This window comes from Castanea sativa, chromosome 6 (assembly GCF_040712315.1).
Source record: "Castanea sativa cultivar Marrone di Chiusa Pesio chromosome 6, ASM4071231v1".
Lineage (NCBI taxonomy): Eukaryota > Viridiplantae > Streptophyta > Magnoliopsida > Fagales > Fagaceae > Castanea > Castanea sativa.
This window is the reverse complement of record NC_134018.1, coordinates 40773814-40788035: the sequence shown is the minus strand read 5'-3', so window position 1 is coordinate 40788035 and position 14222 is coordinate 40773814. Positions and strand designations below refer to the sequence as shown.

Sequence of the window (14222 nt, the reverse complement as noted above, 5' to 3'; positions counted from 1 at the left end):
TCAAAGCTTACTCATACGGGTTAGGATCAAATAGCACTGCAATGTTGGAATTATGTAGGTGTGGTTGAAAGGTTGAAGGTAAATGGTATCATTTGTTGTCTTAGTGTATTTGAAATGGGATACCATGAAGCCAATGGCTGTGGGCATGTGTATATAAAGAAGCAGAAGCTAGAAGGGTAAATAGAAATACAAAGAGTTTTTTGTGTGTGAGAAAGTGGAAAAGTCTTGAAACAACCATATGAAACAATTGGTAATCTTAGAACATTAAAATAAAAATTAGTCTTGAAACATGGAACAAAAAGAAATAAAGAGTTCTTTTTTTTAAATTTATTCCTGCCTCTGGCGTGGATTAAGAGTATTTCAATTCTTTCATAGAGTGCACCACATAGCAGAACTTCATGCTTTCTCGCATAAGGTCTATGCTGTTATATAGATATTGATAAGAGTTTGAAACTTGAAATCAATTTTATATATATATTATGACTTACATATAATACTTTTTTTGTTGTATAATAATATTTATATTTCCCTACAATATTGTTGAATACTTTGATACTTGATTTTCTTAATGTTTTATTTTTAAAAATTGTATAACACTATAAACAATAACAGATTATAATATTTACCGTTAATAACAGATTTTATTTTTTAAACTGATTAAATGATTTTGAAATCTTTAGAAAAGAATCTAAAGCATAAAATAAGATTTTATCAAAATTTAATTGTCTTTAGTTGGGATTCCATACCTTTTAAAAAAAGAAAGCATAAAATGCTTTGAAATTATCAACGATTTTTATTTTTTATCACTATGGCTCATACTACACAAAATAGCAGTAAAAAACCAACAAAAAAACCTACAAATTATGAGTTCTAACAGAGAATAAAGAAATAAATAAGTTCATAAATAATCAATTAGAATTTTCTTTTTCTTTTTCTTTTTCTTTTTCTTTTTTATTAGTTCTAAAACAAAATACAATTATGACTTTCCCAAACCAAAATCTCAAACATCCAAAGACTAAAAGCGAATCACAACCTTCACAAAATCCTCAATGCCCGACTATAACGTCAAAAACGTATGCTATTATCACTAAATAAAATCTCAAGCCCCTTTCCTTTGTCAAAGCCTACTCATACGGGTTAGGATCAAATAGCACTGCAATGTTGGAATTATGTTGGTGTCGTTGAAAGGTTGAAGGTAAACGGTATTGTTTTTTGTCTTAGTGTAATTAAAATGGGATACCATGAAGGCAAGGGCTATGGGCATGTATATATAAAGGAGCAGAAGTTAGAAAGGTAAATAGAAATACAAGGAGTTTTTTGTGTGGGAGAAAGAGGAAAAGTCTTGAAACAACCAAATGAAACAATTGGTAGTCTTAAAAGATTGAAATAAAAATTAGTCTTGAAACATTGAACCAAAAGAAATAAAGAGTACTTATTTTTAAATTTATTCCTATCTCTAATTGAAGAATTATATAGAGTCGAATGTGACGTTACTATCAAATATATATGGAATCTAAACAAAAATGGAAACTAAAAAAGATATTTCCAAAAAAAGTTGGATATGCCATAAGCTAATATAAAAATACATACAATGTCTTACTGTATTATATGGCGTTCTTATTTTTCCCAAATATAAAGTTGTATAGCCTTCTTTGCGAGATATATATATATATACACGCGTGACTTGAGGCATGAGAACTTCATTGTTCTTCAATTGTTAGCATTTAATTGTTCTTAAACTTACCCCCTCCATGCCAAAGAAAATGGCGAAGCTTTCATCTGTTGCTCTTGCCTTCTTTCTCATCTTTGCCATGGCCTCTTTCATCGAAGTCTATGTGAGCCCTCTCTCTCTCTCTCTCTCTCTCTCATATATCATCACATGAAATATTAAATAAATCTTACCAGTTTCAATATCTTAACTATTTAATATTACAGTTTCAATTTTTTTTTTTAATATTACACTTTTACTTTACACTTTTCTAAAAAAAGTTGGATAAGCCATAAGCTTAGATAAAAATACAGACAATGTCTTACTGTCTTATATGGTGTTCTTAGTTTTCCCAAATATAAAGTTGCGTAGCCTTGGTTCGAGATATATATATACGCGTGACTTGCGGCATGAGTACTTCATTGTTCTTCAATTGTTAGCACTTAATTAGTCTTAAACTTACCTCCTCCATTCTAAAGAAAATGGCGAAGCTATCATCTGTTGCTATTGCCTTCTTTCTCATCTTTGCCATGGCCTCTTTCATTGAAGTCTATGTGAGCCGTCTCTCTCTCTCTCTCTCTCTCTCTCTCTCTCTCTCTCTCTCATATCATCACACGAAAATGTACAGACAAGGAAAATGATTAAATAAATCTTAGTTCTGAAATTGTGATTCACTTGTGAAAGCGGTTTCTAGACTCCACAGCGGGCGTTTTAATAGAAGCAACTTCCTCACAAGCTATTTTTTGGTTTGATTAATTTTGAATAATTGTCCATGTTTTCTCTAAAAAAGAAAAATTGTTTTGTAAAGTATTTTATTAAAGTATTTAACATGTTTGGGATTCATATGTAGTTTTTCCATGAATTTTTAAAGAAGGAGACCATCATTAACGGCATTAATAATTTTTATTCTAAAAGAAAATTTCAAACAAATTAAGATGATGCTGAAAGTTCTCACTTTTTTCTTTTCAAGGACATGAAACATGTAAGTTTTTTATTTCCTTATTTTGAGGATTTTATTTCCAATAAATTTAAAATTTCCTTGTAAGTTCTTTTTATTTTTCCTTATTTGTAGCATAACGAACATAGTCATAAGGCTAAAATAAATTACTTGCGTTTAATTTTTTTATCAACCAAAAAAAAAAAAAAAAAAAAAAAAAAAAAAAAAAAAAACCCTTACTTCTATTATTTGGTTTCCCTAATGGGAAGAACATGAGTTCATATCATCCTCCTCCCACTTTTTGTAGCAATAAATAAATAAATGGACTAAGTTAATGCTGCACATGCCCATAAACTTTTTTTTTTTTTTAATTTCTTTCAATATCATATATTTTAAGGTATTGAATATAGAAGACACCCAAGATTTGCTTCTTCTTTTCGTATATGTATAATTACCATGAAACAATGTAAGTTCTTAACTCCATATATTGCATTCTTTGAATATGTACAGGCTGGTGGGGAGGGATCACTTACTCCAGAAGGTATTTATAAGATCATTTTTTTCGTAACCAATTATTAATTATTATTCTTCTTCTTCTCATCCCAACTTGGAACTTAAACAATATTAATGTTGTAAAATATGTGCATGGTTTTCAATTTTTTCCCTCATAGAGTGTGCACCGGCCTGCGACTTTCGGTGCTCCAATACTCAATATAAGAAAGCATGCTTAACGTACTGCAACCTATGCTGTGCGAAGTGTTTATGCGTCCCCTCCGGCACGTTCGGCAACAAGGAGGAATGTCCATGCTACAACAACTGGAAAACTAAGGAAGGCGGACCCAAGTGCCCATGATGTGCCAAACAAACTATGAGGAACAGAAAAGAAAAGAAAAAGTCATTGTTTGACAGTTTTTTATGCTAAATTGAATTAAGAAAAGTGTAATTGAAAAGATCGATGAGCTGTTGGCAATCGCAGTTGCCAACTTTCACCTGCTCTTTCAAATAAGATTTAATAAATTGTGGCTTTTTTATTACCTTTTTTTTATCTTTTTTCTTTGATTGTTTGGATGATGAGAGATTTAGGAATTATTTTTAGAAATATTTTATGAAAAAATGATAAAATAATTAATATTTTAACAAATTTTTATATTTCCATAAAAATAATGTCAAAACTTTCCAGATTTATCCATTAAGATGACCCTTATGAGAGAGAGAGATTTGGAATGAAAAATATCCATAATTGAAATTGGGAAATTTATTCGATTGTTCAAGAGTATACTCCTTCCGAGTCCAAATTTTCTGTCTCACTTTTCCTGCTCCACTCTATACTCCACCAATAAAAACTTGCCACATATTCACCTAAGTAATTAAATACTATTATTAATTAATAACGGTAGCATTAATAAGTCAATAATGATAGTATTTAATTACTTAGGTGAACACGTGACAAGTTTTATTGGTGGAGTATAGAGTGGAGCAGGAAAAGTGGGACAGAAGATTTGGACTCACTCCTTCCCTCTTACATATATGGAGGCGATCCCATGGTAGGTGGGACCCACTTCTATGTGAAAAGAAGAGAGTATACTCCCAGAATACCCAATAATAACCCTCGAAATTGAGACAAAATGAAAATGAAACTAATCATATCATTTTTCCATTCAGGCTGCGTTTGTTTCGAAGGTAAATAACTTTCGGAAAATGTTTTCAGCATTTGCGGGTGTTTGGCAACACCTGAAATTTCGGTCAAACGGAAAATCAAAACCATTGACCGTAAAATAAACCCTCCCCACCCGGAAAATATTTTTCATGTCTATTTTACCTTCAAATAGAGTTTTCCGTTGGAAAACAGAGAAGGAGAGGGAGAGAGCAACGACCCACATTAGAAAAGAGAGAGAGAGAGAGAGAGAGAGCTAGAGGGAGATCGCCGGTATCACGCCGTCCTCAACCCAAAGGCCCGCCGTCGAGCTCGCATCGGGCGAGATCGAGGCGCGATCTCGCGCCGTCGAGCTCGCCCCGGGCGAGATTGACGTGCGATCTCGCGCCGTTGAGCTCGCGCCGGGCGAGATCGTCGCACGTGATCGCGCCAGCGAGATCGATGACCCACCGATCTCACTCTTCCTCCTCCCTGTCTCACCTCCCTCTCTCAGTTTGATTTGATTTGGCCATGGTTTTTATTTGATTTTTGTTTGTTTAGAAGTTGATGGATTGTAATGTTCTATTATAAAATTTGTTTGGAATGTGAGAAAATGGTTGAGAAAATGTGAAAAATCAGTAAAAAATTTGCATTTTCAGAATGTTACCAAACACTTGAAAATATTTTCCAAAGTATTTTTTAAAATGCCACCAAACACCTAAAAATATTTTCCTTTCCCGAAAATATTTTCACCTAAAATTATTTTACACTCGGAAAATATTTTACACCCAACCAAAAGCAGCCTCAGAGTTTGGCTACAAACTTAGTTGTAGTCAATAATCTTACAACTCCCGATAAAAATATTAACAAGGTTACATATTTTTAAATTTTAATAATTGTTTTTTTAAAATAAATAAATAAAATTAATAATTGATTGCATTTTCTTTATAGTGTTAACATTCATGTCAAAATTTAATGACAATCAAATGCTAAGTATTATTTGATCCATAAACATATTTTTTATTCAAAAACTTAAAATTTAAACATTTGACTGACGAAATACTTATTAATTTTTTATCTTCTGAAAATTTTGCAAATATTGAAGTATATAAGAAGAAAATGTAATGCAATTGTAATAAATTTGGAAAAATTCATATCTAATAAAAAAATTATTAAGTAGAATTGTAGCAATTGGCCAAACTTTGCCCTTACCTTGTCACACCATACAAAGTAACATATATAAACGCTCATGCTCAGCAAGTAGAAGGCCATATAGGTGGAGTTTGGATAGCGCGTTTCCTGCGTCCGCGTTTTGTTTTTTTTTTTGTTTTTTTTTTAATCCAGCCGCAAGTTTGGACTTTTCAGCCATGAACAGTGCACAAATGCACTGTTCATGGGTCCCACAATTTTACTTTTCAGCAACTTTTTCATTAAAAATGGGTCCCACAGCACTATTCACACATTTAAAAATTATTTTGCTACAGTGTTTTCAGTTTTCAATTTCAGCAAAATAAGTTCTATCCAAACAAACTCATAAACTATGTAATCTACTCCCTTCGTTTCCATGGTCTCTCTTTCACGGACTCTTCTACGCTCTTCTCTCCCTCACTGGTTCTCAAGTAGGTGTTGAATCGCGGAGCATGCTCAACAAATTTTGGGGCTAAGGCAAAATTTTATATGGGGTCCAAGACTAATTTTATGTTGTCCCCGCCTTAGGCCTAGGCCTAAGTTGCCTAGTACTTAGGCCGGCCCAGTTGAATCATAGAAGCCCAATTGTACCGTTTCACTTTTTGCTATTCTTACTATACGCATCGAAACGGTGTGAATATTAGGTCAATAGAAACACTATTTATTTGGTTTCTCGCACTTTTATTTTTATAAAAATAAAAATAATATACTTATATCCTCACACTTGCACTTTTTATTATAGGTAATAGATTCTTTTATGTGGTAACCACGCAAATATTTCTAGCAAACGGGCATGTTCTCCTTAATTAGATTCTAGCCAATAAATAAATAAGCATTAATGAGGGTCTAATTATATCAAATGTCAGCATATTTTTATGGACAACCTAGGGCATGTTTGGTAATTTTTTTTCCTATGCTTTCTGTTTTTATAGATAATTTTTTTTAAACTAAAAAACTTGTTTGACAACCCAAAATGAACATACAACAAAAACTATAATTATACATTTACATCTTAACAGAAACATTACAAAAAACCAATTAAATTAATATCATCCAAACATTCTTAGAGACAAGATGGTATTTATTACTAAAATAATGTATATATTTCTGGATTGAAATTAAGTACAATACCTAATTGTAATGAATGATTGAGATTGAGAGTTGAAAAAAAAAATCTTTCAATTTCAATTAAATAAAAAAATTTATTAGAAATAAGTAAAAAGTTAAAGTTAATGTTAGGTTCTAAAGATTTAGGATTAAATCTTTAGAGCATTCTCATTAAGAATGCTAAATGCTAAATTTTAGCATCAAAAGATCAAAAAGCATACTCCATCAAAGCTTTTAAATCCTATGCATTTTGCAATCCAACTACAGTGGACTGCTATCTCTAGCAGCCCACTGGAGCAAGATTGAAAAAATAAATAAATAAATAAATTGTTTAATAAAACACGTTTCATTTTCCCTCTCACACGCTTCCCTTTTTGCGCCTATCTCCTCTTGTTTTCCCTCATTTTTTTTTGGTTCTCTCTATCTCCCACGCCTACGCCTCTGCCTCCTCTCCTTTTTTATTTTATTTTCTTTGTTCTCCCTCAACCTAAGTTGCTCTTCCCTTCCCTCAACCTACACTGCCAAACCCATCTCTGCTTCACTACTCCCTCTGACCAAACCATCATCACAAACACAGCCTCTGCTCTCCTTCCTCTAAGTGAACCCATTTCGAACCCACTCTTCTCTCCCTGACCAAACCCACTCTTTTCTCCCTGACCAAACCCATTCTTCTCTCCCTGGTCGAACCCAAAAACTCATTCTTGAAACCCATATTCTCATCTCAAAACCGAAGATTCAAGGGAGGAGATTAGGCTTCCATTTTAGTCAAACTGAAGCTCCATAGGTTAAGCTTCCATTTAGGTTTTGTTTTGGGTTAGGGATTTTGTGGGTCTTGTATTGCTGTCACAAGTTTGTCACAAGTTCATCACTGATTGGGCAAAAGTTCTAGCTGATTCAACTCCAAACGGGTTAGTTATATATGTCAATCTTTCTATGATTTTAGTCTAAATCTTTAATTTTTTCTTTTTGAAATTTTTTTGTGGAATTTATCATGATGATATATTGGAAAGCATTCTTCTTCTTGTATTTTCAGAGTTGAAAGTGTCTCTGACTTCATTGATAGTTAGGAACACAAACACACTCAATTTCTGCTCAGTTTTCATTGACTATTATCACATACTTATTTACTCTAGTTGTAATTATTTACTCTTTTTATTAGTTCTAATTGTATATTGAACTTCAGTTGACTGTACATTATCTACTTATGGACTCACAACAATACATGCCGATTTACACTAGTATCATACAAGGGCAAATTGATGTTAACTCTCCTTTGTTGGGTGTATCCCAAAATAACCCAATTTCTTCCCCTAAAGTTGAGATCACCACCTCCAATAAACCGCTGAGACGGGGCACCAACTTTAGTGTAGAGGAGGATAATATGCTTGTTTCGGCATGGCTCAATACTAGTATTGATGCTATGCATGGTAATGAGTTGAAAAAAGAAAGATTCTTGGCAAAAATTTGGCAATACTTCTACCATTACAGCCCATCTGGCACCACACGTACTGTTGGCTCCTTATCAAGTCGATGGGGAATGATTAATAGGGAGACAAGTAGATTTTATGGGTTCATAGCTGCACTTGAAGCAACCCCTCATAGTGGTACAACTGAACAGGACAAGGTATAATTATATTGCGATAGTTTCAAAATAGATATTCACCAATAGTTTGAAGATACTAATTATTTTCATTTTCTTTTAATTTTGTTAGATTGAAAATGCAAAGGCTATGTATAAAGAAAAAGCCAAAAAAGACTTTCCATTTGAACATTGTTGGCATGTGTTGAAGCACCAACCAAAATGGAGCATGCCTAAGGAATACTCGAGAGTAGTGCTACCTCCAACTCAAGGTTCAATATCTATTGCCGATGGGGATGACGTGTCACACTAGCAACTTCGAGAGACCAATAGGTAGGAAGGCCAAAAAGGTCAATCAAAAGAAAAAGACTAGTGGGAAAGATGTTGGAGAATAGTTATCAAAGAAAATGAAAGTTATTCAGGACTTACAAAAACAAGAAAAAGAGTCTCCGCATCAAAGCGGAAAGGGTTCAATTGGAAGAGTTGAGGGATAAGGAAAGAATTCGATTGGAAGAGTTGAGGGATAGGGATAGAGTTCGATTTAAGGAGAAAAGAATTCAAATGGAGGAAGAAAGACTTAGAATTGAAAGAGAAAAGCTTCGTATCAAAAGTATGATAGAGGATGAGAGAATTATGAGCTTGGACACAAGTGGCATGTCCGAAGCACTAAAACTTTTTTATGAACAACTCCAAGAAGGAATCCTTGCAAGACAAGCGTCAAGTAAATAGTTTGGTAGTTGAAAGTTGAAACATGTAAATGATGTCTTGGATGGATGTATTTTGGTAGTAGTTAGATCAACCTTGTTATGTTAGAAAAATGGTTGATGTATTTTGTAGTAGTTAGATCAACCTTGTTATGTTACAAAAATAGTCGATGTATTTTGTTGAAGCCTAGATCAACTTTGTTGCGTTAGAAAATGGTTGATGTATTTTGTTATTTTATATTATATATAAAAAAGGAATGCATTAGATCATTGTATTCTTTGATATTTACTTGCTTTGTGTAAAATAACAATGTAAGAGCTATGTTATATGAATGTGAATAAAATTGAGATTTTGAGATTTTGGTGCCATTTAAATAATAGGATCTGCTGGTTGTGTATGAGGGTGTGCACGTGTCTCTTGTTACATTATTTCAGAGTAATTATAAAAGGAAATGCTGCCAGCTAGCTATAGGATCTGCTTTGGTTGGAAAAACAAAACTGAGAAGCAAGACTTCACCATGTTAAATGATTCATAAACTGAGGTAGCATTTACTGTAGAATTTAGATAGGCAGTGATAAGATAGGTGAAGCCATTTTCTCAGAAAGTGTTGCTGTCCTGTAATTTTCTCATACAGTAACAAGATACTTTCTTAAAAATAAATTAAATCTTTTTAAGTTCTTAATAACATATAGAATGGGCTCCCGGTTGATGATTTGGTAAGAAAGAGAGTATCTTTGGAACGCACAATGCTGAAATTTTTTAATGATTGATTTTGAATCATGAGATCTGACAATGCCATTTCTAAGTGTTGTACAACTTTTGTTTGAAAAATTTATGATGAATTTAATTAAATGGCATAATATATTTGATGAAATGGTCTTTGCCATTGATTTTAGTGTGTGCGGCACTGCTGGGCATGTTTCATGGTCAAGTTACAAGGCTCAAATTCAAATCACTCATTTTATGTAATTTTCCTCCCATGTTTGCAAGTCCAGATTGCACTTTGGAGCATAATAGTTTTTTAGATTGCATTTTATTTGCAAAGTTTAGAATTTCTTTGGAGAACATTTTAAGATTTGAAGTAGAATTACTTTTTTTCATCATTTCAAGTTAAATAGTTGAGTACAGAAACTCATTATTAGTGATTGAGCTTATACAATGCCCCTTTGCACTAACTTCATCAAATTGTAATTAAGAAAGTCAATCAACTATATAAATTTTAATAGGGAAGCTATCTGTGAAATTTGTAAACTTGCTTTGAGAAGTTTTTACATTTGTTAACACCCTGCATCATGATTCCCATTTTGAACATTATGCCTATGTGATATAGTTTTTCAAGTGGTTGGTTATATGTTAGCATGTGTTGCTGTAATAAAGATCTATGCTATTTATCTTATATGCAGCTTCTCCAATACTATCACTTGGCTATTCGGTGACTGGATCAATTGATGGAAAATTTGACAGTGGATATCCGGTTACCGTAAACCTAGGTGTCGATAAACTGAAAGGTGTGGGAAATTAATGCTATTCTTGGTCATTGCTCTCTCTCTCTCTCTCTCTCTCTCTCTTCTTTGCTTCCTTAAAATTTAGGGAGTTCAATTGGATTTGAATGTGTTTAGAGTTAAATGAAACCTTCCCAAACCAAATGAATGTCGCTTGGAATTGTGTAGTTTAGCATATTTGAAGTCTAATTGTCCATACTTGTGTTAGATTGAAAATACAAAATATTACAAATTTATCTGATTGGTAATTGAAGATTGAAGTCTGATTGGTAATTTTACAAATTTATCCCAGCTTTTACATTGCAGAATTTCATGCTTGTATCTTATAGGTACACTCAATATTCAAGTACAATATATATATATATATATATATATAACAAAAAATGAATTAAGAAAACTTATTTCCATTTTCACTCTAGTATTTGCCAATAGTTTTGCTCCCGTAGCTATATTGCAATTCTATGGATTTTTTTGTTGGAATTTGGCTTTGACAACTAAGGTTGAATTGCTATTGCAATTCTTGGCGTTTATCTTTCATCTTTAAGTGCTTTAAATTTGATGTAATGTGAACAGATTGGACAATAGCATCTACTCAAGTTTCTTTGTAGAGATTAATTTAAGAAAAAAAATTATGCTTGTACTTGTTTTGAGATATGTCCACCCTATCTCTTCTCTCTATTCCCTGACTTTCATCCTATTCAAGGCATTCTCCATTGAGGAAAAGGCCTGCTAGAAACCTTATTGTGTTAGTACATCTACTGTTTATGAGAAGATTCTTTTAGTACATCATGTTTATGAAACATGACTCTCTTTCACTTCTAGTTAGGTCACCACTTCACACAGCTCTGTTACAGTGAAGACTTTGAGAATGCCAAACAATACAATTTTTCCATTGGCAGCACTACATCAAAACACATTTGTTATCTTATCAATGATTTGCTCTTCATTTGTTGTCTTGAAAGTAGTATTCATGGGTAGCTCTTTGTTTTGCAAATTGCTTCTTGATGACTCTGATGAGGATAAAATAATCAAAGAAGTTGTCATGGATTCAACGTCATGAAAACGTCGTTCCTATATTAGATGTAACCATTTGGCAGGCCATGAAAGGCTTTACCTTGACTGCTTTGCCGACTCGCCAATTTATCCAGAGAAAGTATTTCGGAGGAAATTTCAGATGAGTCGTTATCTTTTTCTCAATATTATTTCTAAAGTAGAAACTCATGATCCGTACTTTGTCCAAAAAAGAAATTGTGGCAAAAAGCTTGGGTTATCTTCCTTTCAAAAGATCACTGCTGCACTCAAGATGCTTGCGTATGGAGTAACGGGTGATTTTATGGATGAGTATGTGCGGATTGGAGAAACCACTGTCTTACAGAGTTTGGAAAAATTTGTTACTACTATGGTTGATATTTTCTCTGAGGAATATTTGAGGAAGCCAAATAATGAAGACATCGTTAGATTGTTAGCCCATGGCAAAAGGCATGGATTTCTAGGTGTGTTAGGTTCAATTGATTGCATGTATTGGAAATAGAAAAATTGTCCATGTGCATGGAAAGGTCAATATTGTGGTCATATTCATGAGCCGACTATTATTTTGGAAGCAGTGGCATCATATGACCTTTGGATATGGCATGCATTTTTTAGGTTACCTGGATCAAATAATGATATTAATGTGTTAGAACGATCACCTATATTTTCAAAGCTAGCACAAGCACGTGCTCCTCCAGTTAATTACTCAATCAATGGTAATAATTGCAACATGGGATATTACTTTGTTGATAGAATATATCCAAAGTGGGCAACATTTGTGAAGACAATTCAAGCTCCACAAGGAAAAAAAAATTATTTGTAAAAGCCCAAAAGGCATATAGGAAGGATGTTGAGCGTGCATTTGGAGTACTATAGGCACGATTCGCAATTGTTCATGGACGTGCACGATTTTTTTATCCTAAAATGCTCCAAAAAATCATGAAAGCGTACATAATTTTCCATAACATGATTGTCGAAGATGAGCAAGATGAAAATGAAGCAGTAAACTTCGATTATGAACAAATTGATGAAGTGAATAATCCTTCTATACAAGTGTCATGTGAGCATGCAAATGGATTTATGGCATTCATTCAAAGTCATGAACGCATTAGAGACCAAGAAATCCATTATCAACTCCAATTGGACCTTATCAATCATTTATGGCAATTACATGGCGAGTCATAGGAACTTCAAGTGTGCGAGTTTTTATTGTATTTTCATATGAGTTATGTATGTGAACTTTTATTGAACTACATTTCTAGTTTAGTGTTGCTGAAAACATAACAACCCAAGTTGCCAATTTCTCTTTGTAGGACTACTCTGCTTTTGTCACTCTATTTTTTCTTGGGGGAAGTGAATCAAAACTTCTTCTCTTTATAAAAGTTGTGTATCTCTCTGGAAGCTTAGTTAATTGTGTGAAGTGTTGGAGAAATGTATGCTGAGGCTAGTCTTTTGTTCCCTTACTTTCAGAATTTTTCTCAAGAAGTTCAACAACTTAAGGTGTACTATAAAACCCAGTTTTTGCAAAATTTCATTAAGAAGATAAATATGGCCAGCTTTTCTAAATGTTTCTTTTTTTTTTCTTTTTTTTTTCTTTCTTGCTTTGGATGAATTTGCAACAGTGACTTTTTGTGCCTGACAATTTTGGAAGTTCCATTCTGGAAAACTCACTTGATTTAATATCAAGAGCACGTCCATTTATTCCTAGCTTGGGTTGGTTTACAGGTGTTCAGAGAGATGGTTTTTGAGGTTGGCATTGAACCGGATGGTATAACTATGGTGGGTCTCCTTAAAGCATGTGCTAATTTAGGGGACTTGAATTTAGGAAGAATGGTTCACGGACTTGAATAAAGCATGTGCTAATTTTGGTTTTGAAGTGTATATGGTGAATTCTTTAATTGATATGTATTCTAAGTTATCAGTTTATTTGCTTGCATTGAGCATGTATGCATTGAGCAGTTGGAACCTTTAAATTCATTAGGTTATTTGCTTACATTGAGCATGTATGCATTAGGTGGATCATTTGTTGATGCTACAAGGATGAGAAGGTTGGTGAAGGAGAAAGGTGTGAGGGTTGTTGCTAGGTACAAAAAACATGGTAGTTAATGGTAGTAATTTGCAAATATAAAGAAAGAATAAAGAAAACCTAAAAAAAGAATATTTAAATGAAGTGGTAAAATAATAGAACCTTTGATGTTTGGTGGATTGTAAAGTGGTATGTTAAAATTGATAAAGTAGGATTTTGAAATGGTAAATGCTAAAATATTTAGCATTCTTGATGAGAATGCTCTTAGAGTCCTAATTTGTATATGTTGGCAAACCGAGAATAAAAACATATCTAGAATAACTGTTAGACATTGCTCAAAGTGTTTCAAGGCAAGTCTCAAGAATATTCAAGCTGCAAGAAAAAGAAGTAATTTTCAGTGAAGCTCAATCGATCGAAAATCACAGAAAAATAATTTCTGCAGAATTTAAATCAAGCCCAAGCCCGCGAAAACATTTAAGGTTTCAGTCCAACATTCCTAAGTATAAAAGGAAAACCCTAACTACATTTTGAAGACTTTTGAAAGACTTATGAGTTATTCCTTGTAACATCTAAGAGGTTTTGTACCTTTTAACTCTACAAGCGTCTACATTAACAAGATCTACAATCTAGTGCTAGTGGAATCTAGTTGCTACAAGATCAACATGTGGTGATCTAAAACCTTTGAGTGGGATCTCAAAGTCATAAGCGTGGGAGCTTGTGTGCTACAAATCTAAAAGAGAAGAGTCCATGGATTCGGAACTTGCACGTGGTCGTGTCAGTAGGTTACTACTGGTGGTAGCAATAGATT

At 33.3% G+C, this 14222-nt stretch overlaps 1 protein-coding gene across 1 annotated transcript; it reads left to right on the top strand.

Annotated features, from left to right (window-relative positions):
- Nucleotides 1-7795: 7795 nt before the first annotated feature.
- Nucleotides 7796-13494, top strand: LOC142639957 (uncharacterized). The gene is made up of 7 exons (XM_075814079.1): nucleotides 7796-8197; nucleotides 8286-8455; nucleotides 8575-8873; nucleotides 10261-10365; nucleotides 11457-11820; nucleotides 12004-12104; nucleotides 13370-13494. Exons 1-7 carry the CDS (start codon nucleotides 7796-7798, stop codon nucleotides 13492-13494), a joined length of 1566 nt encoding a protein of 521 aa, XP_075670194.1.
- The last annotated feature ends 728 nt before the right edge of the window (nucleotides 13495-14222 follow it).